The 25778-nt window shown below is 38.5% G+C and overlaps 3 protein-coding genes across 7 annotated transcripts; 2 read left to right on the forward strand and 1 right to left on the reverse strand.

Moving 5' to 3' along the window:
* The first annotated feature begins 209 nt into the window (after window positions 1–209).
* On the forward strand, window positions 210–8551 carry rcl1 (RNA terminal phosphate cyclase-like 1). The gene is made up of 9 exons (XM_008423981.3): window positions 210–425; window positions 797–868; window positions 1253–1428; window positions 1750–1824; window positions 1936–2060; window positions 2514–2639; window positions 2734–2890; window positions 6828–6931; window positions 8376–8551. The coding sequence occupies exons 1-9, from the start codon at window positions 296–298 to the stop codon at window positions 8527–8529; spliced, it is 1119 nt and encodes a 372-aa protein (XP_008422203.1). The 5' UTR covers window positions 210–295; the 3' UTR covers window positions 8530–8551.
* On the reverse strand, window positions 8207–12954 carry anxa3b (annexin A3b). 2 transcript variants are annotated; one of them, XM_008423979.3, is made up of 14 exons: window positions 12866–12954; window positions 12521–12562; window positions 12378–12425; window positions 12008–12095; window positions 11726–11820; window positions 11055–11168; window positions 10706–10796; window positions 10515–10594; window positions 10083–10139; window positions 9850–9943; window positions 9651–9746; window positions 9504–9562; window positions 9073–9195; window positions 8207–8944 (listed from the first exon to the last, which is right to left on the reverse strand). In XM_008423979.3, the coding sequence occupies exons 2-14, from the start codon at window positions 12530–12532 to the stop codon at window positions 8885–8887; spliced, it is 1017 nt and encodes a 338-aa protein (XP_008422201.2). In that variant the 5' UTR covers window positions 12533–12562; window positions 12866–12954; the 3' UTR covers window positions 8207–8884. The 2 variants fall into 2 exon arrangements, with proteins under 2 accessions (XP_008422201.2, XP_008422202.2); XM_008423980.2 differs by lacking the exon at window positions 12866–12954 and adding an exon at window positions 12690–12850.
* A 1398-nt stretch (window positions 12955–14352) lies between these two features.
* On the forward strand, window positions 14353–25778 carry LOC103473611 (ER degradation-enhancing alpha-mannosidase-like protein 3). Of its 4 annotated transcripts, XM_008423976.3 has the most exons (21): window positions 14356–14682; window positions 14876–15229; window positions 15327–15372; window positions 16200–16300; window positions 16905–16944; window positions 17049–17179; window positions 17247–17400; window positions 17699–17833; window positions 17978–18083; window positions 18217–18314; window positions 18445–18570; window positions 18744–18827; window positions 19042–19125; window positions 19496–19620; window positions 19698–19863; window positions 20059–20213; window positions 20298–20415; window positions 21230–21403; window positions 22131–22296; window positions 22385–22576; window positions 23733–25778. In XM_008423976.3, exons 2-21 carry the CDS (start codon window positions 15078–15080, stop codon window positions 23996–23998), a joined length of 2619 nt encoding a protein of 872 aa, XP_008422198.1. In that variant the 5' UTR covers window positions 14356–14682; window positions 14876–15077; the 3' UTR covers window positions 23999–25778. The 4 variants fall into 4 exon arrangements, with proteins under 4 accessions (XP_008422199.1, XP_008422198.1, XP_008422197.1 ...); XM_008423977.3 differs by having other exon boundaries at window positions 14353–15229; window positions 21233–21403; XM_008423975.3 differs by having other exon boundaries at window positions 14356–15229.

Genomic DNA, 25778 nt, shown 5'->3' on the forward strand with positions numbered 1-25778 from the left:
TTTTAAATTTTATATATTTTAATGTTAATCTATATCTTTTCAGAATTCTGTTCAGCCCAAACCCAAATTAAACTTTCTTATATAACAAGCTGAGAAAAAAAATACAAACTGAATAATGAGTAGTTGTTTTTTAAAGTAGCCCTTTACCAATCCATGAACCATAAGCCAACTTCAGCACCGTGTTGTTGTACTCCGTTTTACCCTCCTGTCTTGCCGTACTCCCCCCTCCTTCTAACGTCTCCCTTGCACAAACACACGTGGATTTTTACCTACGCCAGTAACCAACAACAATAACATGGCAAGCCACGGACTCACCTACGACGGCTGCAATTTCTTCAGACAGCGACTGGTTCTGTCGACTCTCAGCGGGAAGCATGTTAAAATAAAAAATATCCGCTCCAGAGACGACGAGCCGGGGCTTCGCGGTGAGTTACACCCCTGCTGTTAGCTCGCAGGCTAACGGGCTAGCTGCTACGCAGTTGGGAGTGTGTGTTTATAACAGGCAGTCAGAGAGGGGAAATGATGGGATTCTTATGTGAATTACATAAAACTGCGGTCAATATTATTACAACCTTTCAAACATATTTTTCGTCACATTTTTAACGTTATTGAATGTAAATATTAGTTAAATTTTACATTGCTTAAATAAAAATAGCATTACATTAAGAAATCACAAATTTGTTAGAAGAAAAAAAAAACTTTTTACTTGGGTTACGCTGTTAACTTTGTCATATTAACCTTCTAATTGGTCGTTTAGTTTGTTCTTGTGGTGCAATTTTCTGTTTATTTGTTCTAGATTTTGAAGCCAGTTTCATCAGACTTCTCGACAAAGTGACCAATGGCTCCAGAATCGAGATTAATCAAACTGGTAAGTATTAAAATACGTGCTGGTACTGATACTTATTACATCTGAGACCCAATAAGAACCAGACTCTGCAAGAGTAATTCATAAATGGAGAGCAAAAGACAAAAAAAATCAGCTTTATTCTGTGTTTTTTGTAGTCACATATCTATATGTCAAACATTTGGTTTTACTTTGTTCTTACTGTTAACAAATAAAGAAATTCATGAGAGAATACTATTTTATTTATGTTTTTCTGAGCAGTTTTTTTTCTTGTTAAATAAATTACGAATATAATGTAAAAGCTCTCTTTTGCTGGTACTTTTTGTCTTCTGCAAAGTTTGTTTTTGCTAACTGTTTGCCAATACATTCAGTGATGTTTTTTTATTTTATTTTTTATTTCTCCACCAGGTACTGTGTTATTCTACCAGCCTGGCCTGCTGTATGGAGGCCCTGTGGAACATGACTGCCACCCCCAGCGTTCTGTAGGATACTACCTGGAGGCTTTGCTCATGCTGGCGCCTTTCATGAAAACTCCTCTTAAGGCAACGCTTAAGGGCGTCACAAATGATCCCACTGACCCAACGGTATGCTTAAACATGGATGAAGATTTTTGTACGCCTTTTAAATCATATTATTAGAGTTCCTGTGCAGTATGAAAAATTAAAGTAACATAGTAGGAGTTTGGTTTCTTTGTTTTTCTGGTCTGGATAAGTATGGAAGAAGCAGAGATAAACAATTAAAAATATTGGAATTTCCTCATTTTATACCTTGTACCATCATGTTTAAATGTGTGTCTGTCATCTTTATGCCTTGTGCTTGTAGACATGTCAGCTTCTTGAAGATAAAGTAGTCCTATACCGCATCATCTTATCGATGTTATGATCTAATTGCTCTGTATATTGCAGGTCGACTTGTTGAAGTCCACAGCTCTCCCTCTGATGAAGAAGTTTGGAATCGATGGAGAGGCCTTTGAAATAAAGGTAAGTACTTCAGATATGCGGTAGCTGGAACAGGATGGCATCTTTTGCAGGAAATGCGTTTGGATGTGAAGCTCAAGCTTTTTCTCACTCTGCCTACTGCTACTCCCTCAGGTGGTGAAGAGGGGTATGGCGCCTGGCGGAGGAGGGGAAGTAGTTTTTACATGTCCTGTCCGCAAAACCATTAAGCCAGTCCAGCTGACCGAGCCAGGAAAGATCAAGAGAATCAGAGGAGTGGCGTATCCTTCTCAAGCTTATTTTACTTATCTATCTTTTATTATTTATGGATAAAACATGTTTAGCACTACAAATTAAACATGTTTGCAAAAGTTACATATGTGAGTAGTTACCAGGAAAAATATTATTCAAGTGATAAATTAGTTCCATGACTTATTTGTTGTAGCTAAACACAATGGTCATGATGCACCAGAGTGTTTTTCACTGCTACATTAACGTAAAACTAAGTTTATTGCGATAACAGAAATTATTTGCCTGGTTTGTGGTCTTTTTAATTATGATTAAAATTTCAGTTTTGAAGGTTAAGGAGTCCTATACCGCTTATCATCTTATCGATGTTGTGATCTAATTGCTCTGTATCTTGTAGGTCGACTTGTTGAAGTCCACAGATTTGAACAATTAAAGCATAAACTTGGTAAACTTCTCCTCAGAGCTCTTTGACCTTCTACTCTCAGATATTCGGTCCGAGTTTCTCCTCAGATGGGAAACCGGATTGTGGAGTCAGCGAGGAGCGTCCTGAACCAGTTCCTCCCTGACATTTACATCTACACAGACCACATGAAAGGAACCAACTCTGGCAAGTAAGTCTCTGTCAAGGCAGCTTCCCAAAATGCAATTTCTCCTTCTCTTGACCTTCAGTTACGGAGAGGATGTAATTTGTTTTCACAACTGCAGGTCTCCAGGATTTGGTTTGACGTTGGTGGCAGAAACGCTGAATGGCTGCTTTCTCAGTGCGGAGATGTCATCCACGCCACAGGGACAAGGAGAGCCTGTCCTGCCTGAAGACCTTGGGAGAAATTGTGCCAAATTGCTCTTGGAAGAGGTGTACCGGGTATGATTTTGTTGCATACGCTTGTATTTTCATATTGAACATGAGCCCTCAGTTATTTTAAAGTGGTTTGTCTTTAAGAAGGAAAAAGGTAAGTCCTTCCCCCCAACCCCCAAAATTAAACAATTTACAAAGTAAACACATTCTTTAATCCAAAAACTACATAACTGCATGGTAGACATTCAACAGTTTGAATAATAAATTCAACAAATTTATTAGTATTTAGTTTTATAAAGTATTTTTTCCAAAAATAAAAACTCATCACATAGGAAGTTAAAGTTTACAGTACATGTTGCCCATGCTACATAGTGTACAATAGTATTATGATTGTGCTGAATCACTAGCAGTCATGTTCTGGTTCATCGTCTCGGCGCACACGGTTACAAAAAAAAACCCTTCAGTGAACAAGCATCTCATTCCGTTGAGCATCTTTGTGCTCAACGGTTGTTTCCTGATTTGACTCAAAACAGGTTTTCTATGTGCTTCCTTCTAATTGTATGTAGACAAAACCTACAGGAAGAGCAGCTCTGTAACATAACTGAGGTATATTATAATAGTAGAAAAGCCCTGTTCTCATAACGTATGACTATAGTTAAAATGCCGAAATTTTGTGAAACATCGGTCGATGCATTTACAATTTTAAATTCTTACTATTGCTTTTCTGTCCTGGAATACTGAAGCTGAAAACTCTCTGCTAACAGAGAGTTTGCAATCTCGCATATATAACAAATAAATAAAAATAAATAATTAACAATATGAATAAATATAATATAAACTAAACAATTATAAATAATTTGCCTCCTTTCTTAGGTTGACAACTGAAATACAAATTTCATTGGAAATACCAGACATACATGAGCTGAACACATTAAACTCTTCGTGCAACATTTGCTGCCTTTGTCTGCCCACATTCTCTGGTAATGACTTGTCTGCAGATCTGCTGAGAAACTGTTTTGCAGCATCTGTGCCTCTTTTCCTAAACTTTATTATGATGGTAGCTAACAAAATGTTCTTGTATGTAGAGGAAGATTAAGTCTTGATTGAGTAACATCCATTGACTGAACATAAGGTTTCCCAGCAGAATATTCTCCAAAGCTTTGCACTTTCTACACAACGCTGCCTTCTTCCTATAGTGTGTCTTGGTTTGATGTGAGGGGTGATGTCTGAATAGACACTCTGCAATGTCCTGTGTATTTTGATGCCTTTCTCTTTAACGCAGCTTCAGCAATTTAATCAATTTGAGCTATCATTGCTCATCTGCTGGATTGTCAACCTCTTTCTCCTCAAATGCAACCGTGAGCCTTTGGCATAATGTTTTGCCTGATAGAATGGGCAGTAAGATTGGAGGACATTTACTTACACAATATCAGAATTTCCCCCTGCCCCCATTTCAACACAATAACATATTTCTGAACTGATTTACCATATTTTCCTGACATTTTTTTAGCTTATACAAATAAGTTAAAATGAAATGTATCACTGCAATTCATCTGTCCATGTTCACTCCAGCTCGTGTTGAGCTTTTCTTGTGGCTGCAGTTGGAAAGGTTTAATCCTTGGTCCGTGCCAGTCAGTATTAATCACTATTTAAATTAACACATCAGTCAGAAATTGAGATATGAAGAGGAAAGAAAATACATCGTGGGACCAGCCAGAATTTGAAAAAAGAAAAAACTGCAACTTGTGATCTGGAAAATGTAATATAGGTTGTGAATGCATTCATTTCAAGTGCAGTATGGAATTTAGCAGATTCATGTTTTCATTGAGTTTTTGCACTATCATTCAAACTCTGTCAGAGTTTAACTGTTTAATTTATAGGAGGCCTGCCTGTGAGCTTGATGAGAGAAGCTGAGGTTTGCTCAAAGACGCTTGAAAAACCAGGAATTCTCAACTCGAGATGAAAGAAAGAAATATGAGGTGGAATGTCTTTCCACCTGTGTGTTTGTACTGCGCTGACCACTCCTGGAGATAACTTGCTTGCTACCCATATACACGCACACAGATCACCTTGCTTGGCGACGGGTAAAACAGGCAGCTTCCACCGAGCGTTTACAATGAGATTCTGTGTCTTCGACGTTCCTGCAACACGGCTGCAAGACGTGGGCCTCTCTCATCGGAGCCATGTGAGTCCAGTTAGCTGGTCAGGGTAGCGCTGATTAACTCTGAAAGAGGAATATTGTTGAGGTCTCCTCTTAACTCCAAGCAACAGAATGCAGAGCAAACCAGTTTCTCTTTGCTGCCTTCTGGAGCGGTAAGTTTGGAAATGTTTCCCGTTTTGAAAAAGGCTAAAGCTGCTGGAAGAAATTTACATTTTACAGTTGAATATTCTGTTTTGCATTTCCACAAGGTTAGCGAGAAAAATTAGCAACAGAGAGGGTGTCGGTAAAAGTTGGTGAAATTCTTATTGGAAAAGTTTGTTTTGAAATTTAAGGAAAATTTTTAGGTTTGTATTTGGGGGCATGCATGGGGGCCCTGCATGTTTCTGTTTGTTTTATGGTTAATGAGTACAGTCAGCTAGTAGTGGACTGTCCAAACACTGTGGACAACTTGTTTTCTAAGGCAACGTCAACACTCAACGGGAGCTGATGTAAGTGTTGCACTCTATTAGATCTCGACTCTTAGTGTGGGGAATCTTACTGTTTTAGATCTGCTTCTTTATTACTCGGCACAGTCTTTGTATGCTTAACATTTATGTTTTATTTGAACATAAACCCATAAATTGTGGCAGCAAATTGTGAAGTTTGCATTAGCAAACAAGCTTTTGGCTTTAACCTATTGCAGTCATTTCTGCTCACCAATCAAATATTAAAAGCTGCCATGTTGGTACCAGATTTACACGTTTCATTAATGCCTCTGCATATTTGGATGTTAGCCATATTGTTTTGGTCTCTGCATTTAAATGCTAGGGTTTTTATTTCCTGTGTCTGTTGAGGAAATGGGTCACATGTCGCTCTGAGGATTTAAGGGACTTTTCCATAAGTCACTTTCTGGAGGCTGTTGGGCTCCTGGGACATTTGACCACATCCGAAAGACAGGCGGGGTGTGAAAGTGGCAGTTATCCATTCAAGTGTTGCATCTTGTTTCTTAGTTTGCTCAGCAGTTACATGCAGATGCACAGCCTTCCCAGGAATTATGTATTTTTGTTCCAGGTGAAAAAGGTAAGCTTTTTAGCCACTATCACTTTTCTAAGCTTACAGTTGATCTTTAGCAAAAGGCTAAACATTTATTTTTTGCAGTTTTGCAGTTAAACCCATCTTTCTGTCAAAATGATGGAAGCGGTGGTGCATGGGTTTCAAGTTTGCTGATGAATTCAGTTAAAACTTTGGCCCTGACGACAATGTAAACTGTGTAGTCATCCTTCCACAATGTTTTCAGTGTTGCGATTACATAATCGAATCATAACTCTGCTGACAAGCTGTCACGATGCCACAGGGGCTGCATGACTGGGCCAAAAACGTTCCTCAGAAAACACGCACAAAGCACCAAAAATTTGGAGTTATACTAAAAGCTGCATGGCGGCAGGACGAACTCAGTTTAGAAAATACACCAGGGTGTGTCCAGCTGTGTACGACCCTCTGCTTGTGGATTGAAAATTGAAAACTTTGGCACAGCTCTTGGTGACTCACTGTGGCATGTATTGACTTGAATGCACAGAGTGGATCGTCTGTCTGATAAATGTCTCATGTGTTCAAGATGTGGAGCGAAGGGGGGAAGATTCAGGGGAAAATTACACATCTAACAGTAACAGGGTACACCCTTAAAAGTGTATTGTTAGAAAATGAGTTGCTAAAGATTTTTTTTTTTTCATTTTTTGTCTTAAAGCTCAGACTCCTTTACAGGATCTGCTTCTTTCTAAATATCCCCACCTCTGTGACGTACTTTGCTGTTTTTCCCAGTGTTAAAAAAATTGTTTTTGTTTTTTTTTTTTTTGTTCCCTGTAGGGCGGCTGCGTAGATTCATCCAATCAGAGCCTGGCGCTGCTCTTGATGACCCTTGGCCAACAGGATGTGTCAAAGGTTCTGCTCGGACCCCTCTCGCCATACACGTAAGCAGCCGTCATCCAGTACTTTGAAAACTTGTGTACATGAGAAGCCTCAATTTCCTGACCCTTTTTACCGTGACGAAAGAACCTCCGTTCTGCAGGTAGTTACTTTTCTACTTGATCTGGTTTGGTAGCTAAAATAAAAATAAAAAAATCGCACTATTGCTGCAGGTCTTTTGGGGTATGTCTCTAACAGCTTTAGAAATCTGGAAACTGGAAGTTGATTCATTGTACTTTGCAGATTCAAGGGAGTGTTTCTGAAGATCAGTTTTGAAGTCTTGCCACACATTCTCAGTTGGATTTAGGACTGAACTTTGACTGGGCCATTCTGACATAAAAACATGCATGTATTTACCATTTTGTCATAGCTCTGGCTCTTAATTTTAGTATTGTTGTCCTGCTGGAAAGTAAAAACTTTGCCCTTTAATTCTGTAGCAGCTTCTAACAGTTTTCTTGGCGAACTGCTCTGTATCATCAACACTGAGCAGTTTGGCTGAACCTGCTGAAGAAGAGCACAGCATGATGTTGCCATCTACAGGTTTTTCCAGTAAGACTAGTATGTTAAGCGTGATGAGCAGCGTTACAGCGCCTCTTGCATGAATTATGTGTGAACTAAGAAATTTGCAATTGTGCCATACACTTTCCATTTTTTTAGATGGATAAATAAGTTCTTTAGGATATTGTTTTGTGGCCTAACGTTTCCACTACTTCATCCTTGAATGGTTGTTTGTTCACTAATGTTCTACAACAAAGCTTTGAGGTCTTTGTAGAAGTGAGATTTCATAACAAACAGGTGGATAATTTAAAGGTTCTGCAGCTGGATTTTATTTAAGGGCGCCTGTTTAGAGGCAAATACAAACGATATTTTTCAAGTTTTACTACAAATAAACTTGTGAAGCACTGCAATGTAGTAAAAATATAATTTGTGGTCATAATGTGACAAAATGGGGAAAGTATCCAAGGGGTATTAATATTTTCCAACGTCTTTTTAATCTTTGTAACAAATATGACTGACTTAATATTTAAAGAGTGATCTGTAAAGTCTTATGTTTCAAAATTAAGTTTAAATTCATATATAACACGGTAACAATTAGTTTAAATGAGAGGATGAACTAAAGCAGAGTTCAAACTGAATTCCTCTTCCAGTCTTCATAAGGAGCGAACTATGAACTGTCCATTTTCAGCTATCATGGTACCGGTGCTGTGTTCCTCTCAAGTACAGTACTATGATAACTGAAGATTGGCAGTGCCATCACAAAACACTACATTTTACTCAGGTAAGGTTGAAAACTAATTGTAAAGGTATAATTTATTTTATTTTTTTTTTTCAGAGAATACTTTTGTTTCAATGTTTAACTGTACAAAGTTGGATTTAATATACAAGAAATAATGATGCAATTGTTTAGGGCAGAGTTGAAAAACAAAAGTGTCTTCTGCTTCTCTCCAGGATCGAGTTCCTGAGGAACATCAGAGATTTCTTCCAGATTATGTTCAAGATCGAAGTCCAGACGCCTTTAGACGATGAACGGAAAGGTGGAGATAAAGTTCTGATGACCTGTGTCGGGGTCGGCTACAGTAATATAAACAAAACTGTTAAATAAAATATTTTTTATACATACATTATATATACTGTATATATGCATTTTGACTTGTGCATTTGTTTTATTTTTCCTCAGCCTAAAACTTTATTGGATTATTTTTATTTCTATGAACATTTTCTGATGAGGAAAGAAGGCCCTCATATCAAAATGTCACTGCAGTACAGCGCCAATACATTATCAACAAACTGGCATCTACATTTAGGTACATAAAACTCAGAATGCCATATTTGAAAGCACTACTTGATTATTTCCATTCATTTGGGTTACGATCAGTCAAACTGATCAGTTATTAGGTCTTCAGGTGGTTATTGATCATCCCTGCTCCACCAGGTTGTATTTGGGGACATGAGTGAAGTCAGCCATCTTGGCCACACAGCTTCTTGAGAGTTTCTCCATAACTACCGGATACTTCAGACTGAAAAAAAAAAACAAAAAAACAACATAAAATGAGGACTGATTTTAGCCATAATTGGAAATAAAATAATTTAATAAAATAGATTTAAGCTGTAGCGTTCCTAAGAGGGATCCAGCCAGTGTACAGACCTCTAACCGGCTGTAGAGGGTATATCCAAACAGCTTCTTGTATTCTTCTTTAATGTCCACTAAATCGATCTCGGAGCGACTGACCAGGATCCTCGTCAGTATGGACTCTGTGGTTCCTGCTCCCTGAAAAGAGCATGAAATTAAACATAGTTTTTTTTTTTTTTTTTTTTTTTGAGAAATTTGATTAAAATGATTTGGTCTCATCTGCTCTTTAGTGACAGCTTTGCTTTACATGTGCAGTTTCACTATTCTTTTGTTGTCTGCTTTAGAAACCAGTCACTCTGCTGATGCTGAAGCAGCAACAGAAAAACATGGCTTAACATTCCTTTCCACACCACCAACCAACGAGAGCAGGCTGATACGGCACAAAAACAAAATAAATAAAAAAATATCAGGTAGCCGTTTGTTTCTAGATTAAGCACTGATTTTACCTTCATGGCCTTGAAAAGCCTCTCGGCGAAGTATGCAGGGGCATTCTTGACACACTTCACTAGTTAGAAAATAGGTCGGGGTTAATATTACAAAGTTTGCAGTAGGTGAAGACGGCTTACATTTCAGCTGTAAAATCTGTTTCTCACCAACAGCAACCAGGAGTTCCTCCAGATCCCCAGACATTTCGCTCTCGATGCTTTGCTGCAGAGTCTTCTTGCTAATATCCTTGTACTCAATCAGAGCTGTCGGAACAAAGCAGACTTATTTTTTGTTGTTCTTTTTCATGGCAGTAATTGGTTTTGCAAATGTTTGCATCTATTGAGAAGGAAAACCAGGCAAACCCACTTTGTCGAAGCTGAGGAACACTCCTGTGGCACAGGATGTCGATAAACTTGTCCTCATCAGTTCCCCACTTCTTTTCTCCCGCCTCATACAGAGCCTGTTGGTAACAAATATGGCCATTTAATGTCGATGCTTCCCATGTTTTTGTGGTTGCATCGTTGTCAGTGAATTACAAGGGTAGAAGCTGCTTAACAAGGAAATAAGTTGGTCAAATGTGTTCAAACTGAAAATGGTACCTTAGCGTCTGCTTTAGCTTTAGCTGTGTCCACATTGGTGCTCTCATCTCTCTTTCCCTGTAAAAGTGGACAGATGAGCATTACATTTTATTAAAACAATAATGTTCAATAAAAAGAAAGAAATCAGAACATGATACTTAAAAATTAAACAGTTCAGATAAACATAAAGCTTGACAGGTTTTCCACTCCATCTACAAATATAAATGGAAACATTTTCTCAGAATTTAACCTTCAGATTAAGACAGAAGTCAAATTTTCGACAGTTGTTTCAGATTATTTATACGCTTTCCAAATATTCAGCATGTGGACTGTCTGGAGAAACGCAAATTCTTGGAATATCTTTGGAATGTTGATGACTTTCCGCCTACTAGATGAATGTGCTGCTGTAGGGAGTGGTGCATTGTAGCATGCTTTCAGTTTAATGTACACTACCTCAGCCAAGATGAGCATCGCTTTGCAGTAATCCCCAGATACCTCCGACTTTAGATCATTACTCATCGGTCTTCCAGTTTCTGGAATTAAACAGCACCGTCTGCTAAAGATTGTGAACATTTTCACAATCATTTTGCACTATAAACAAAACTATTAGCTATTTTCAGGCTTTTGTTTTACAAGTGACCTACCTTTGAGGTACACATCAGTCATGGCTTTAATTTGCTTGTTGGATCTGGAAGCAAAGATTTCTGTCAGAGTGCTCTCAGTGGTCCCTGAACCCTAGATGTAAAAACACAATGGTATTAAAATAAAGAGATTATAATAAAGTGCTGTTTTGAACAAACTGCACAATAAATCATCATTAATGTCGGGATTTACATGGGGTTTTTTTGCAATTCAAAGATTGAAATTTGTTCTTATAATGTTTTTTTTTTTTTAGACTTGTAACTAAACACCTGTTCTGGACACCGACTAGATAAAAGGTTGAAAATCCACCCTCAAGTACCTGTTATTCTGCATATTAATAATAAGTCTGACCTTTATAGCTTTCATGACTTCATGACAGTCATAGGCAGCAGGAGGCGTTACCAAAGCAACCAACAAGTCCTCGAAGTCTCCGTGGGTGTCGCCCTTCAGGTCAGCCACTAATGTCTAATGCAAGGACACAAGAAACTTAGAGTTGTGTTTATCTATGAAAAGTCAATGTTTTTGTACATTTTCGATGTTACAACTACAAACCTAAAGGCAATTATTTAGGATTTTATGTGATCAACCCACACAAAACAGTTGTATACTAAAGAAGTGGAAAAATATATATATTTTTTACAAATTAAAACATATCAATGCTTTAGAATAGCCTAGTCAAAGTATAGAAGAACAATGTAGAATCTGTGACAAAAGGCAATACTTTCCATCAAATCTGACTGAGCTTGAGCTACTCTCCAGAGAAAAAGAGGCAAAACTTTGCATGTGCAAAACAGCTAGAGACACAAACTGAAATGCTTCTGTAAGGTGATTTTAAAATCTGATGCAGAATACAAAGACATGCCGTACTTTTCAGATTATTTAGAAAACATGATAATGGGTACAAATCATTTTTCTGTTCACTTCACAGTTATGTGCTAATTTGTGATTCTCCCATAAAAAACTAAATAAATTACAAGGGGTATAAATGCTTTTTCAAGGCTGTAAATTCTCTATTCATTTACCCTTCCAGTGGCTTTTTGATAAGCCGTGCCGATAAGCTGACGCTGGGCATTGCTTCTTTGGGTCAGAACATCAATCAAGGTCTTTTCTGTTGTACCTGTGATGATAAAAAAAAAAAATCTCACTTTTTCATATGTGTACAGCATTTTTTCCACCTTTCTTTTAGGTCTAATTTGGATGGATCACGTGTCTAATTTTTTAAATGATTACAGGGGCGTTTAAAATATTGTTGATCTATAGAGCCTATAATATTCAGACAATAAGCTGATCATTTATTAACTCACCAAGACCTTCTATTGCTTTTCTCAGGGCAGCGACGTCATCTTCCGGCTTAAAATTAGCCTTATCCTTCACAGTTCCTCTGGCACTAGACTGGAAAACACCAAGTTACAAGTAATTATACACAATACAAAATTCAGTTGATAAAGTAAAAAGTTGTCTGTTTAAGTAAAAATAGAGACAACTTCCAAACAAATGTAAAAAAAAAAAAAAAAAGTGCATAGGTGATTATTCATACAAAACAGCATGTGAACATTACATATTTATCCCTTATATTTCCTTGAAGATTACATCTTAATAATTCCTTACAACAACATATCATTTTCTCCATAAATACAATCTGCAGGATTAAATAAGTAAACTGGTTTAACTTACAGTTACAGTCAATGAGGAGGGCGAGTCTAAAAGCAGCTCCAGATCTTCCTGCACCACACATTAGCAAATATTGATTTTTTTTTTCTACCTCACACCGAAAACATGTCAAATTAAACTATTACAGTCATTGTCGAAAAACTCACCCAAGCAGACATTTTTCTGGCTGAAGCTTAAAATTATTCAATCTAAAAAGAAGAGCAGACGTAAATCAGCACCAACATTCCCTCACCCTTACATCTGCTACGTTTTTAACTCCTTTATATTCTCATTTCCCTTATTTTCTTCATGTATATGTAATCCATGACGTATTACCATTACTCCAATTTCTCTTTCATGGATTGAGCTTTCGCGTGTCCACGCAGAAAATAAAGTCTGGAATGTCGATGGCTCCATATTCGGAAACAAACTCATTTCGGAGCAGCAAAGCGTATGGAACACAAGGAAACAAATAAGAACATTTGACCAAGTTACAAAATGGTTTTTCTTACCTGATGCTAATAGAAAGAGGAATTTTACTGAGAAAAGAGGCCACCACACCTTTTTGAGAAGTTGTGAAAGGGGAACGCCCGTTATTGGCTGAATCATGAAACTCCTCCTCCATTGTGCAAATCAACTAAACCACATTTTCTCTCTCCGTGGCCTCTTTCTGCAACCTGTCTTTACTGTTTCTTTCTTTAGGAAGGTCTCTTCGGTCAAATGAACAATTTCCCATTTGTGAGGCTACTTATTAGTATGATTTGTCATTATCAATCAAGTTTATTTGTATAGCACATTTCAGCAGCAAGATGGTTGAAAGTGTTTTATATAATAATAATAATAATAATAATAATAATAATAATAATAATAATAAAAAAGAAAGTTATAAAGAAAACAGCATACATTCAACGATTGAACTGAGTTTTCTTAAGCGAAACAGAGTTTGGTTCGGGGTTCAAATTTCCACGTCACGTCAGTGTCAAAATCCCACAGATAAGATCAATTGAAATGATTTTATATTGTTTCCTCATTTCCTGCCTCTCCCTCTGACGCACATCCTTGGACTTGCCCTAAACACACATAGTCGTTGGAACCAATTTTAGAGCTGAGTAATTTCACCATATGCTTTTGAAACCGAGATGTTTGTCGCAAATTACAATTACCAAGATGTTCGTTATTCTCATGTTGTAGGGAACTCACCCAAAATGTGTACATGGTAAAGCTTTATGGGGACACTTGATCAACAGCGACATCTTATGGCAGACTATTGACACAGCCGGCTGGACAGTAAAATAATCAAAGGAACTTAACCATCATGTTCATTGGACACAAAAGCTGATATTTTTTCAATACAATGTATTGGTGTGTTATCATTAGAACTACTGCAGCAGATGTACAGCGCTTGTAAAACGTCACCTGTCAGGTGACGAATAATGGGAGCATCCCTTGCCATATCAGCCACTGAATCACCCGAGAAGGAGTGACGACGAGGCGGCGTGGGAGGAGTTTACGTCTTACTAAGGGCAAAGATTTTGGGGGGCGGCGTAAGGAGGTCGGTGACATGTCAGGGAGATTTAAATTCTCAACCTATTATGTTGTCAACCACTGTTAGAGTAAACTTTTGTACAAATAAACATAAAACACTGAAAATCACACCCAGAATTTGGAATGTATCACTGACTTTTCATCATTACGGCAACCGTTACATTAATATTTTTTTCTGGGCCCAAAAATGCTGTTTATGTTGGTCACATAGTTTAACAGTGCTTCCATCACTATCAGCCTGTGTTCATCCGGGGAAATTGCCGGATTATAAATGATGCGAACCTATTTGCTGTACTTGTCGGCGTGTGTAGTGTTAAGATAGTCCCTAAATAAAGTCTGACAGGAAATTTTTCCTTTTTTTTTTTTTTCAATGAAGACTATATTTTTATGGAAATCTTGTAACGTATATTTCGCCTTAGTAATAAAAAAGTACAATATTTTGAATAATCATGGATGTAAAGAAGGGCGAAACAGTCAAAGCGACAGACTTGCCTCACTCTTACGTTGCACTCTCGTCACCTGAAAGACAAAATTCAGGGCTAAAATGTTCACTTCCACAGCCGGGTAGCCTGTTGTTTGACAGATCCAACAGACTTCCTAGCTTCGCTTTCCTGGCTGTTGACTTGCTTCGGATTAGTTTTACTCGATAAAACGTAGTTAAACCTGTCTTAGGATCAAATCTGGTCCCAATATAAGTTTAATTGTTTTATCAAGAAGCTTGTTTGTTAACTAACTGCCATTGCTAACGACATCAAGCTAGCAACGGGGAGCCTCCCAACAGCTGGTAGAGCCACATCGTCACCTTCTCCTTTGAGTTTTGTAGTTTATAAAAAGTATTCCTGTATTTCTACGTCTGGATAGAGTTGTGTTTCCTTTACTTAGGCAGCTATTTTGTGCTTGTTTTTGTTTTTTTTATTTTTTTTTCAGTAGGAGTTATGAGTCATTTATAGCTTTCTCTCTCCTTTGTTTACATGGAGACACTTCGTCAGAGAGGCTTTGTTTTCATGAACTGTTCCTATTAAGATTGGACAAACAACAGGGCAACAAAGCTGGGAAAATGGAAATTAGGAGGTAGCTAAAATTGTGCTGTTTCTCTACCAAAACAAGAGGATGAACTGGGGTCTGGCAGGGGACAGCTGTGCCAGGTGGACTGTTTGACTTGCGTGGGTGTTAGAACACATGAGGAGACTTGGTGCTAAATCTCTGAGGAAACCGGGTCTCTGTTTTGGAACCGATATGTTGCTGAAGTCGCTTCTGATCGCCTGTCTTCTTAGCTGGGTGAATTGTTTGGAGAATCAGAGCATGACACCAGAGGAGAAGACCAACATCAGGTGAACCCTGGAGTAAACACAGTTCTTCTCTGTGTAAAAAGCAGAAATTACCCGGGGAGAGCGTTTTGCTTAATGTTTTCTCGTTATTTATTTACAGAAACCAAATTCTGGAGATGTTTGACCATGCCTACGGAAGTTACATGGTAAGGACAATTCAAGTTTTGGAATTGGCAACATATTTTTTTTGTCTATTTGTTCCATTCAAAGTTGCCTGAGTGACCATTTTAGAAGTTGAGTGATTTGAGGAAACTTAAAGTTTATAAGCATAAAACCAAACCAGGACATGTTTTACTCATTTTAATGTCATTATTGTGCAGTCTAATTGGAATTAAAAACTGTAAACTCATATAAAAGCCTTTGATTAGCACATAAAACACTAACTTTTTATATTTAAGAAAAGCAAGATGTATTTTATGCTGTATTGTTTAGATTATTGTAGAAAGAGAATCTAATGTAATGGTGAATAAAGTTGCTTCTCCGTCTTGTAAAAAAAAATGAAATAAGATGTCAGCAAAAAGGCAATTGGTGGCAGTTTTTGATTAATCAATATGTACAAGATCCCACTGAAGCATTAGAAAAGGGGTCTGGATGTTTACAGATGAAAACAATAACTGTCAGTTGCACCTTGAACACATTTTTTGCTGTTTTTATTCATATGTATTCAACGGGAGAGTTGACGTCCCAAATTGCTTCTGAGAATAGGGAGAATTTAGCTGATTTCTCTTAATTTTATTGTTAAGTTGTTTCTAAACATGAAGTAGTACATGAAGATGTAGGGAAATGTCACAACTAACATGACCAAAATCCTCTCTTTTGAAGGTGTTTCCATCATGTATTATTATTATTATTATTTTTTTTTTAGAAATGAAGAAAAACTATACCAATAGTATGGAGATGGTCAAATGAGTTAAATAGCATGAATTAAATGATTACGAAGTGATGAGCCTAATTATAGCTGTTACTGTTGCAGAAATATGCCTATCCAGCAGATGAGCTGATGCCGCTAAGCTGCAAAGGAAGAGTGCGCGGAGAAGAGCCTAACAGAGGGGACATCGACGACTCCTTGGGGAAGTAAGAACACCGTACTTTGTCCTCTGATGCCTTGAAACATCAAATAATGTTTCACAGCTCCCTGAATCAAACAATCAGGTGGAAATTAGTTTAAATAGTTTATTTAACGTCTGTACGACCTGTCTGGTTGCTTTAGCGTTCCTTTTCTGAATCGCACAACTGATTTTTTTTTGTTCCCTAAATCCTTATAAATTTTACCGTTTTGACCAATGCCAATGGGAAAGTAATCTAATGAAGATACAAATTGTATAGCAAATGTTTTGGGAATATAAATGAAACACAAAGAGCATACAGCTTAGGTGATGATATTCCTGCAAATTTGAGTTGAAAGAGCTCACAGACTCAAAGTAGACCTTTATTGCTCTCTTGTCGCAAATACAAGATCATGCATAACGTAACAAAAACTTTTGTGAATGAAATCAACATTTAAACGAATAAATCATAGACGCGTGATAATTTAAATCAGTTTATGTATAAAAAAAGAGTTTTCTGTTATTTTATGCCAATTCAAATGGGAGGTAGAGTTCTAAAAAGTAAATGTGCAGCAAAGTGTGACATGACCTCCTCTCACCGTCTCATAACATTTCTGCCACCTGCTCTGTAGGTTTTCTCTCACACTGATCGACACCCTAGATACCTTAGCGGTATGTACTTCCTGTTCATCTGTTCACCAGCACAAGAACAAATTTATTGCGCCTTCTTCCTTTTTGGAAATTAAGTCGTTTTTCTCTTGGTTGCACGTGCACAGGTGCTGAACAAGCTGGACGAGTTTGACGACGCAGTGAAGAAGGCTGTGAGGGACGTGCGCCTGGACAACGACGTGGTGGTGTCCGTGTTTGAGACCAACATCAGGGTTTTGGGGTATAAAGCAAGCTCGCGGTGTGTGGATTTTGATGCTTGAACGTGTCCTGTCGTGCTGTTTATCATTTTGTAAATATGTGTCTAGGGGGCTTTTGGGGGGACACGTGATGGCTGACCTGCTCAGGCAGCGCGGGGAGAGGATGCAGTGGTATCGTGATGAGCTCCTTCACATGGCCGTCGAGCTGGGCCACCGACTGATTCCTGCCTTCAACACCTCCAGTGGCCTTCCCTACCCTAAGGTACAACTAATAGTCGTTATTTATTTCTCTAAAATATTCCAGTACATGATCCTACCACAACCATTCTTAACACTGAATCGTCCAAACATCCATAAATACCTTTTCATATAAATATTTCATTTTTCTATGCATACATTATGTGTAAAAAAAAAAGAAAACATTAGAAAACTAATGCTTTGACTCAGTATTGAAACTAGTTCAGTGAACACAAACAAAACTGATTGAAATTAAGCATAAATAGCTTGTTTATCTAGATTTTTCATCCAGTTGAGTGACTTTCTTTTTGTCGTTTTCCCAGGTGAATCTGCGGTACGGCATCTTGAACCCACTCTCGCGCACCGGCACCGAATCGGACACGTGCACAGCGTGTGCAGGGACCATAATCCTGGAGTTTGCCGCTCTCAGCAGGCTGTCGGGAGAGTCCGTGTTTGAGGTACTGCCAGCCTGTAATTACAGAGTTCTCTTAATGTTTGTTTTTTTGTGCTTTAGTGTGCTGTAAATGTGCAATTACTGAAGTGTGAAATCAGTTCGCCTTAATTTAGAAAATTAAAGCCAGCTGCTTATTGATGTTTAACAGGAACATGCTAGGAAGGCCCTAGACGTCCTCTGGGAGAGAAGACAGAGAGGAAGTGACTTAGTCGGAACTGTGATCAATATCCATAATGGAGAATGGGTCAGGAAAGGTAACATCACTCTAGCGCAAGTACACATCTGCTAACGCCTAATAAATCCCAGAGTCCCTCTTGTTGTTGCACAATCTTGATAAGAATCCCACATTGCTGTAAATGAACAGCCTTTTTGCTTCTGTTTGTGCAGATAGCGGTGTCGGCGCAGGAATCGACTCATACTACGAATATCTGATGAAGGCCTACATTCTTCTAGGAGACGATACATTTTTGCAGAGGTTCAACACTGTGAGTCTCCCTTCAACAAACAACTCATCCCGTTTTGCACCATCATTGGTGCACATCTTGTCAGTTGAAGCTCTAACCAACTGTTATTTTATCCAGTTTTTATGATTTTTTTTTTTTTTGCCTGTAACAGCACTACAGTGCCATTATGAAGTACATCAGCCAGCCTCCTCTCCTGCTCAACGTGCACATGCACAATCCCACAGTGAGCGTTCGCAGCTGGATGGATTCGCTGCTCGCTTTCTTCCCTGGATTACAGGTCAGATGAACTGCTTAAATAGACGCTCCATTTATTACATTTGCTCCAATCAGTAACGAGGAGATGACAGACAAAAGGTTGCTGAGTCAAAAAATAAAAATAAAAACAAATATATATATATATATATATATATATATATATATATATATTTTTTTTTTTAATTTTTTGCATAGGTTTTAACAGGAGATCTGAAACCAGCCATAGAGACTCATGAGATGCTATACCAAGTCACAAAGCAGCACAAGTTTCTCCCAGAGGTAAAGACTGTCTCATTCCTGTTCACTCTGTTGTCATCATGCATTAGACAAATATTTGAAACACGTGAGAATAATGATGTAATAAAAGTGACAAAGTTAGTTTTTTCAGCAAGTGACGTTTGTTCTGTAGTTGCATTGTTTTGCTGTTGAATTTGGTCATGAGTGTCCACAGCCACGGCTTTATGTTTGCTTCCTTTGGTCAATCTCCACCCAGGCTTTTACCACAGAGTTCAGAGTTCACTGGGGTCAACACCTGCTGAGACCAGAGTTTGCAGAAAGCACCTACTACCTCTATAAGGTACAAACACTGAAATAAAAAAAACAAAACATGCTTGGTTCCAGTTTGACTTATCTGCTTGGCAAGAAAGAAAATGAAACCCAAAAAGATCCCAATAAATCATTAATAAGAAAAAAAAAAAAGAGCTGCGAGATAAACGATGCTTAAAAACACAAGTTAACTCTCACAAACACCCTCTTTAAAATATTTGAGAGACCCTCTAACCATTCTTCCATGCGGCTCTAGATGTTCATTCATTAAGCCCAAGAAATTGTTGTAAGTTTTATAATTATAAGTATTATTTCAGTCTTGAAAACCCAGGTGAAATACCCTAACAAATAAAACTCCTCCTGTCCTGTATTGTTTTGTCTTTTCTGTCCGACCTGTGCAGGCTACTGGTGACCCTTACTACCTCAGAGTGGGACAATCCATAGTGGAAAAACTCAATGCCTTTGCCAGGGTGCCTTGCGGTTTTGCTGCTGTGCAGGACGTCCGCACCGGGACACATGAAGACAGGTGCTGTTTGGGACAGACGAAGCCAAAGCTTTGAGGGAAACCATGAATAATATTTTGGTGTCATCGCTCTCGCGTAGGATGGACTCGTTCTTCCTGGCAGAGATGTTCAAGTACCTCTACCTGCTGTTTTCGGAGAAGAGCCAGCTGCTGATCAACCTGGACGACTACATTTTCACCACGGAGGCCCACCTGCTGCCCGTCTCTCTGTCCACGACTCAAGACACCGTGCAGACCAACGTTACGGTAAAATTTCTCAGCAATCTGAATTACCCTTCTCGAATTTGCACAGGAAAGATGTCGCTCTACGAGTACACAGCAAGAATATGTAAATTCGTGTAATTATATATGCAACGTTTTATTGCGTACAGATACAGATTGACAGTTTATTTTGATGAAGTGCTTATGAAAGGTGCCTTATCTCTTTGTGCTGCGCTTTAGGAGGCTCCTGTTGCTCACGATGAGGATCTATTTACACACTCCTGCCCCAGCACAGAGACATTGTTCCCCAACAACCCGTCGTTTGCCAAAACCATTAGGGACGGCTACAAGTACCTGACCGGCGTGGGACGAGCCTTCACCCCTCTACCCATCAGGTGGGACTTGGTGCAAGAGACTCTCAGTCTCTCTGCCACTGATCTGCTTGACGTGAAACTGAGTGTGTTCACAACTCCTCACAGGGAAATTGAGCTGCCGCTCCACGACAGCGGCATGGAGCCGGTGGAGTTCTTGAAGAGCATGGGCATCTCGCTCACCCCTCTGAATGACTTTACCCTCGGAGACTCTATTGGTTCAAAGGTGGGCCTCGTTTACCTCTAAATCTCATACGTGTTCAGTTAAAGTTATTATCACCTCGAGAGCGTGTGCAGCAGTTTCTTGTTTAAACCTCGCTTACGTTAAATTAAGAAATATTTCAAATATGAACATTTAAAACCTACTGATACCAATATGGTGGAAGAAATAGTTGCATGTGTAGCATTAAAAAGTTCTTTCAGACAATAGTGTGATTAACATGAGCACAGTCAGTGCCTAATTTAACGGTGCTGTATGGAGACAGAGATTTTTTAAATGTTTAATTTAAGACTTAAATTTATTACGCTGGTCGCATTTACACACTAGGGAGTCATGACTTTGACGACTAAAGCCGGTTGTTATTGTACAATAAAAAAGGTTAATTAAAATTCCCAGCTGGCACAGAAAAGCTTTCAGTTTGCTTAATTAAAATTTACTTTGAACTTTATGGATTTTGAAAAGTGAATTATTTGAAGGATGGCTCAGTCCTGTACAACATGTCCTCCTAGCCTGATCCCTTCACTGTATGTCTTCTTCTCTTTCTGCCACTCTTCTTGTTGTATAACTTTCAAGCAAAGGCCTGTAGTACTCCATAACCTCCATAACCTATCTTTTTCATTTCAACTTTTGAACTGGTTTTTATTTGTGTCTATGCTGAAAATTTTACTCTGTAACTACAGTATTATCTAAAAATAAAATACTTGACATGCAACATGATGCTCAGGTATTTTTCTAGTTACAAAAGTACCCAAACATCATTGAATATGTTGAATTCAACTAGATTACTTGTCTTTTTTAAAAATATTTTTAATACCTGCAGCAGCATAAAGGAGTGTTCCGCGTAAAGCTTGTTGCAGAAGTGAGCCAGACGATAGAGGAGGAACTGGTGGTGCCGCACGCCGTTCAGCTCATATCTCCTCCATTTCTGGGCAGGACGGTCCTCACTGCAGGACCCGCCAAGTTTGGGATGGACCTGACCAAGCAGGAGCATGGGGTGAGATAAAGAGCCAGTTACTGAGACAAAACCTGACAGATATTTGATGTTTCAGAAAATATCGTCATATTGGGAATAGAAACATTACGGGTGTTAATCCGGTAGACTTGGTTCGATTGGCATTTTCAGCTGGTGCGTTTCGCTTTTACATTGCATTGCGTCAAACAAAACAAACCCTTTGAAAAACTTGCTCCCTCCTTCACTCGTGGTGCCACTGTGCCAAGAATCACTGAAGAAAATGACACAAGAACCTCTGAAGGAGACAAGAGCGTAACTTCCTTCATCACGTAAACAAAAATGTAGTGGAGTCAGATTTTAGCAGCTGAAGGATTTCTGTTTTGTCTTTGGCAAAATAAATCAATAAGCCATTTCTGAAGCTAGCACTAGATGCACATATGCTTGGGTTGTATTTACCCAGAATGCCTTGCGCTATAGTTCACTTCCTGCTTTCGGAGCAGTCTCCGTTCCACTTGACATTCACTTATACATATGATCTGCGCTAGAGTTCACTTTAACCAAACAAAAACCTAGGTTTGTAGGCAGTTCTCTTTTTCTGGTTGGCATCACAGTTTGATCGTGCATTCACGCCTCCCCAAATGAACCGGGTTACAAACTGCAAAGGAGTATTGTCAAATTAGATACAAAAATTTACTTATTTTGTATTTATTTGCTTTTCTCACTAACGTAAAAAAATTAGAAACTAAAATGAATTCCCTTCTTACCACAGGTGAAAGGAACCATAGTGAAAGCTTCCCCCTACACTGCCTGTGGGCCAATAGAAAACGCAGCAGAGGTTAAAGGCCGTATTGCACTTGCACTACGCGGTGACTGCATGTTTGCAGCCAAGGCTCGTTGGCTGCAACAAGCTGGAGCCGGTGGAGTCATCTGTATAGGTGAAAAAAAGTTTGTATTCTAACAATACCTCTGGTAGTTTTTAATGTTTCGGGAAGTAAATTGTTGACAAACTTCCATGTCGCACAGATCATCGCGAAGGAAGTAGCAGCGAGGAGACGCCCCTCTTCCAGATGGTCGGAGACGGCGACTCCACCGAAGACATCACCTTACCTTTAGTGTTTCTGTTCAGCCGGGAGGGCGCCGTGCTCACCTCCGTCCTGGAGGAACATCACAACGTGGATGTGTTGCTGCTGCCGAAGGAGAGGCAGCTGGGACAGGGTGAGGACCAGGAGGAAGTCCATTAAAGCATAAAGCACTCCATGTTGTGTATTTCTGTTGCCGTTTAATTCAGCGGTTCGGACTAAGTTTTACTATGCAGGAAGTTAATTGTGGAATTCAGCCACAAGCCCGAGAGTGATCAAACAGATATTTTTTCGTTGATAAAATGGTGTTACAGCTCCAAACAAACGTATCAGCACGGCTTGAAAAAGAAGTGTAAAAAGTCTTGCACTAATTTAATCTGTCATGGCGGTAGCAAAACCTTTCTTTTAATTTCACACAACGTGCGAGATAAATATGATGGGTGAAAAAAATAAAAGCAATTTCTATCACAAGCATAGAAATGTAGAGTTTTATATACTCTTCTGTGATTTTTTTTTTTTACAGAGGGTGAGTTCTTTAGTTAGATAAGACTAAGAATAAACTTAAACAAACAAGTAAGATGTGGACTAAAACTCAGGATAAATCTGGGCAAAAACACCCTCTGCCCCCTGTTGGATATGGTGAAGGATCCGTGGTGCTGTGGGCCTGATTCTCTTCGAAAGGCCATGGGAACTTTTTATATGTAGCGTCATATACTATTTAAAATAGGAAAAAAAAAAAAAACACTTCCTCTACGACTTCTCAGTCCCCAGACTTGAATCCTATAAAAACATGTCTTTTGAAAGTCTGTTTTTTTTTTATAGGATTTAAGATTTTGAGTTTATATAATCTACGTTTTTCTGAGTTTTTATACTTGGTAGGATCTAAAGAGGCTATAAAAAGAGGGTTTGTTCAAAAACACCAGCCTCTGGACGCCTCAAGCTTCTTGTGAAATGTTATAGGAGAACACTAAGTGCTTCCATATAAGCAACAGATTAACAGCAAAAACAATTTAAGAACTTTTTTTTTTTACATATTAAATAGCTTCACTCAAGATTACGTTTTTAGGAATGTCAAATGTGTCGATCAGTGCGCCTGTTATATTTAAGTTCCAGTGAATGACCTATAAATGCTTATATATGTCAAGTTTTATTTGCTGGACTTTACTTATAACTCTATTCTTAACTATAATTCTTAAATTAACAACATCAGATCTTAATTATGTGTGTGGTATGAGTGTCCCTTCTGAGTTTATGCATTTTATTTATTTTTTTGTTTTGTTTTGTTTTTGCAGATAAATCAGAAAAACCTGTCAGCATGAACATAAAACTCCGCCTGAGAGAGGAGGGGGGGTCGGAGGGCAGAGCAGCTCCAGGAACCACACTGGAGCTGGTTTTGGAGGACGAAGAGGTCCTTCTTAAAGAGACGGGCGAAGAAGAGCTTGGCGGAAAACAACAGTCACAGCACCAACAGGGCTGCACTCAAGGCAGAACTGGACCCTGTTCTACAGACTCTCCGCAAGCCCTGAACTCCAAACCCGAACCAGGCACAAACCCTTGACCGCTGTGGTTCCCTAAAGCTGCTGGCTAGTTGGTTTGTGAGCAGCATGTGGCCCCTCTCTCTGCTCTGCAGCACAGCCTGCATGTTTACAATTAACAGGGAGGATGTGAATTTACGGCTCCATGCTTATGACACAGTGGGATCAGAGGGCCTCTGCTCTCAGCCAGAACATGAGCTGGTCTCCTGTCGCCGTAGCTACAAACAGCTTGTGGCTGCGATGTCGTGTCCCAGTAGAGCAGGATTTAAAGTCTGAAGAGGTAACAAAATGTATGCAATTTGCTTTTAATCTAGATTGCACCTTTTTTAACTTCTTCAAAAATACAGTTTTAGCGGTCTGTAACGATCGGTGGAGTCTTACTTGGCCAGTAGGTGGCGTCAGCTTCCAGTTGCACCATGTGTAAGGTGGATGAAGGAGACAAGCTTGGGTTCTTTTGGAACGTGAATTTTGTACTAGGTAGAAACTTCAGGGACTTGATGAGTGAATGCAGTATACAAGATTGACCAATTTTATTTTATTTTTTATGTGCACATTTGAGGGGGAATGTTTTGCACGTCTTCTGGCTAATTAAAGAGTTAGCATTAGACTATGTGAGTGCAGTTTATAACTAGGCTATATTTATATGAAAATGCATCTCGGTTGAAACCTCTAAACCTAATCATGCAAATAACAAATAAGAAGAGAAAATTGGGAGTAATATTTGAGATTCACTGTAGGCTTCGGTTCTTAATATTGTATTTGTACAAATTTTAGGAAAGCTAATTTCAAATGACCTTGTGAAAAAAGTGAAAAACGCATTCAATCACCGTCTTGCAGTCTGGTGTGATCATGTCCGATCGTTAGTTCTGAACTTATTGTATATTCCAACCGTGTTTAAATCCCATGGTGATTCCTAATATAAAACCAAAGTTAAACATCTCCACACAGAATTTTTTTTTTTTAACATTTAGTTATGTTTTCTTTACAGGTGTGCAGCAAGATTTTATTTCACGTTTGTCACGGTTGCGTAAGAAATAGAAAAAAGCTTTTCTCCCCAAGAAATTTGAACGCTGAGCAGGATGAGATTTGGATTTATTTGTACCGGTTAGCAGTCCAGTTCACATTGTGAAGTATTTCATGGGCATTAATATGTGCAATGACTTTATTTTATTTTATTTTTTTCTTCAGTCACTTTCTGTTGCTGGTTTTTGTTCTCACTACTCATAAGTTGCACATTTTCCACTTAATGTTTTTTGACCAGTGGACTATTTTTCACACTCAAAACTGATTTTAGATCAGAAATCCGATAGGGTTTTATAGGGTAAGGAGACTTCTCTATGATTTATTGCTAAGTTTTTTTTGTTTGTTTGTTTTTTTTTTGTTTACCTCAGGTCTGTGGACATTATTCTTCATGTAGAATAAAATGTCAATAGAGGGCAAACCAAGGACACCTTTTTGTTTTAGATGTTTTATGTTATTTATTGTTATTTCTCTGATTAACAACTGCAGCCTATAATGTGCCAAAAGAGCTGTAATAATCTGTACAGGTTATGTTTTCTTTCAGGTGCAAGCAGAGGGAGTCCTAGTAGGTTTAACTAATATTTCTGTAATTGAGCCTTTTTTTTTTTTTTTTTTTTTTAGCTTCGGAGAAATATTTTAGGAGCATTTGAATGTTTTTGGACTTGACGATTTGCTTCTTGTTGTTGATTTCTGTATCCGTAGAGTGACATTTTACGTTCACCAATCAAGAAAATATGAGACGTTCACCCAGGTGAATTTGAGAATAAAGATACTTGTAACTTC

Source organism: Poecilia reticulata, chromosome 12 (assembly GCF_904066995.2).
Source record: "Poecilia reticulata chromosome 12, P_reticulata-male-v2, whole genome shotgun sequence".
Lineage (NCBI taxonomy): Eukaryota > Metazoa > Chordata > Actinopteri > Cyprinodontiformes > Poeciliidae > Poecilia > Poecilia reticulata.

Bases quoted from the DNA above. Each gene is read 5' to 3' on its own strand.
- anxa3b (XM_008423979.3), bottom strand. The intron at 11,169-11,725 runs GTAAATGAATAG...TCCTTGCATTAG, and splicing joins ATCAAAAAGCCACTGGAAGG to ACATTAGTGGCTGACCTGAA. The intron at 10,797-11,054 runs GTCAGACTTATT...TTTTACATCTAG, and splicing joins AAGTCATGAAAGCTATAAAG to GGTTCAGGGACCACTGAGAG.
- rcl1 (XM_008423981.3), top strand. From the start codon at position 296: ATGGCAAGCCACGGACTCACCTACGACGGCTGCAATTTCTTCAGACAG. The intron at 1,429-1,749 runs GTATGCTTAAAC...TGTATATTGCAG, and splicing joins ATGATCCCACTGACCCAACG to GTCGACTTGTTGAAGTCCAC. The intron at 1,825-1,935 runs GTAAGTACTTCA...CTACTCCCTCAG, and splicing joins GAGAGGCCTTTGAAATAAAG to GTGGTGAAGAGGGGTATGGC.
- LOC103473611 (XM_008423975.3), top strand. From the start codon at position 15,078: ATGAGGAGACTTGGTGCTAAATCTCTGAGGAAACCGGGTCTCTGTTTT. The intron at 19,864-20,058 runs GTAAAATTTCTC...GCTGCGCTTTAG, and splicing joins CCGTGCAGACCAACGTTACG to GAGGCTCCTGTTGCTCACGA. The intron at 22,297-22,384 runs GTGAAAAAAAGT...CATGTCGCACAG, and splicing joins CGGTGGAGTCATCTGTATAG to ATCATCGCGAAGGAAGTAGC.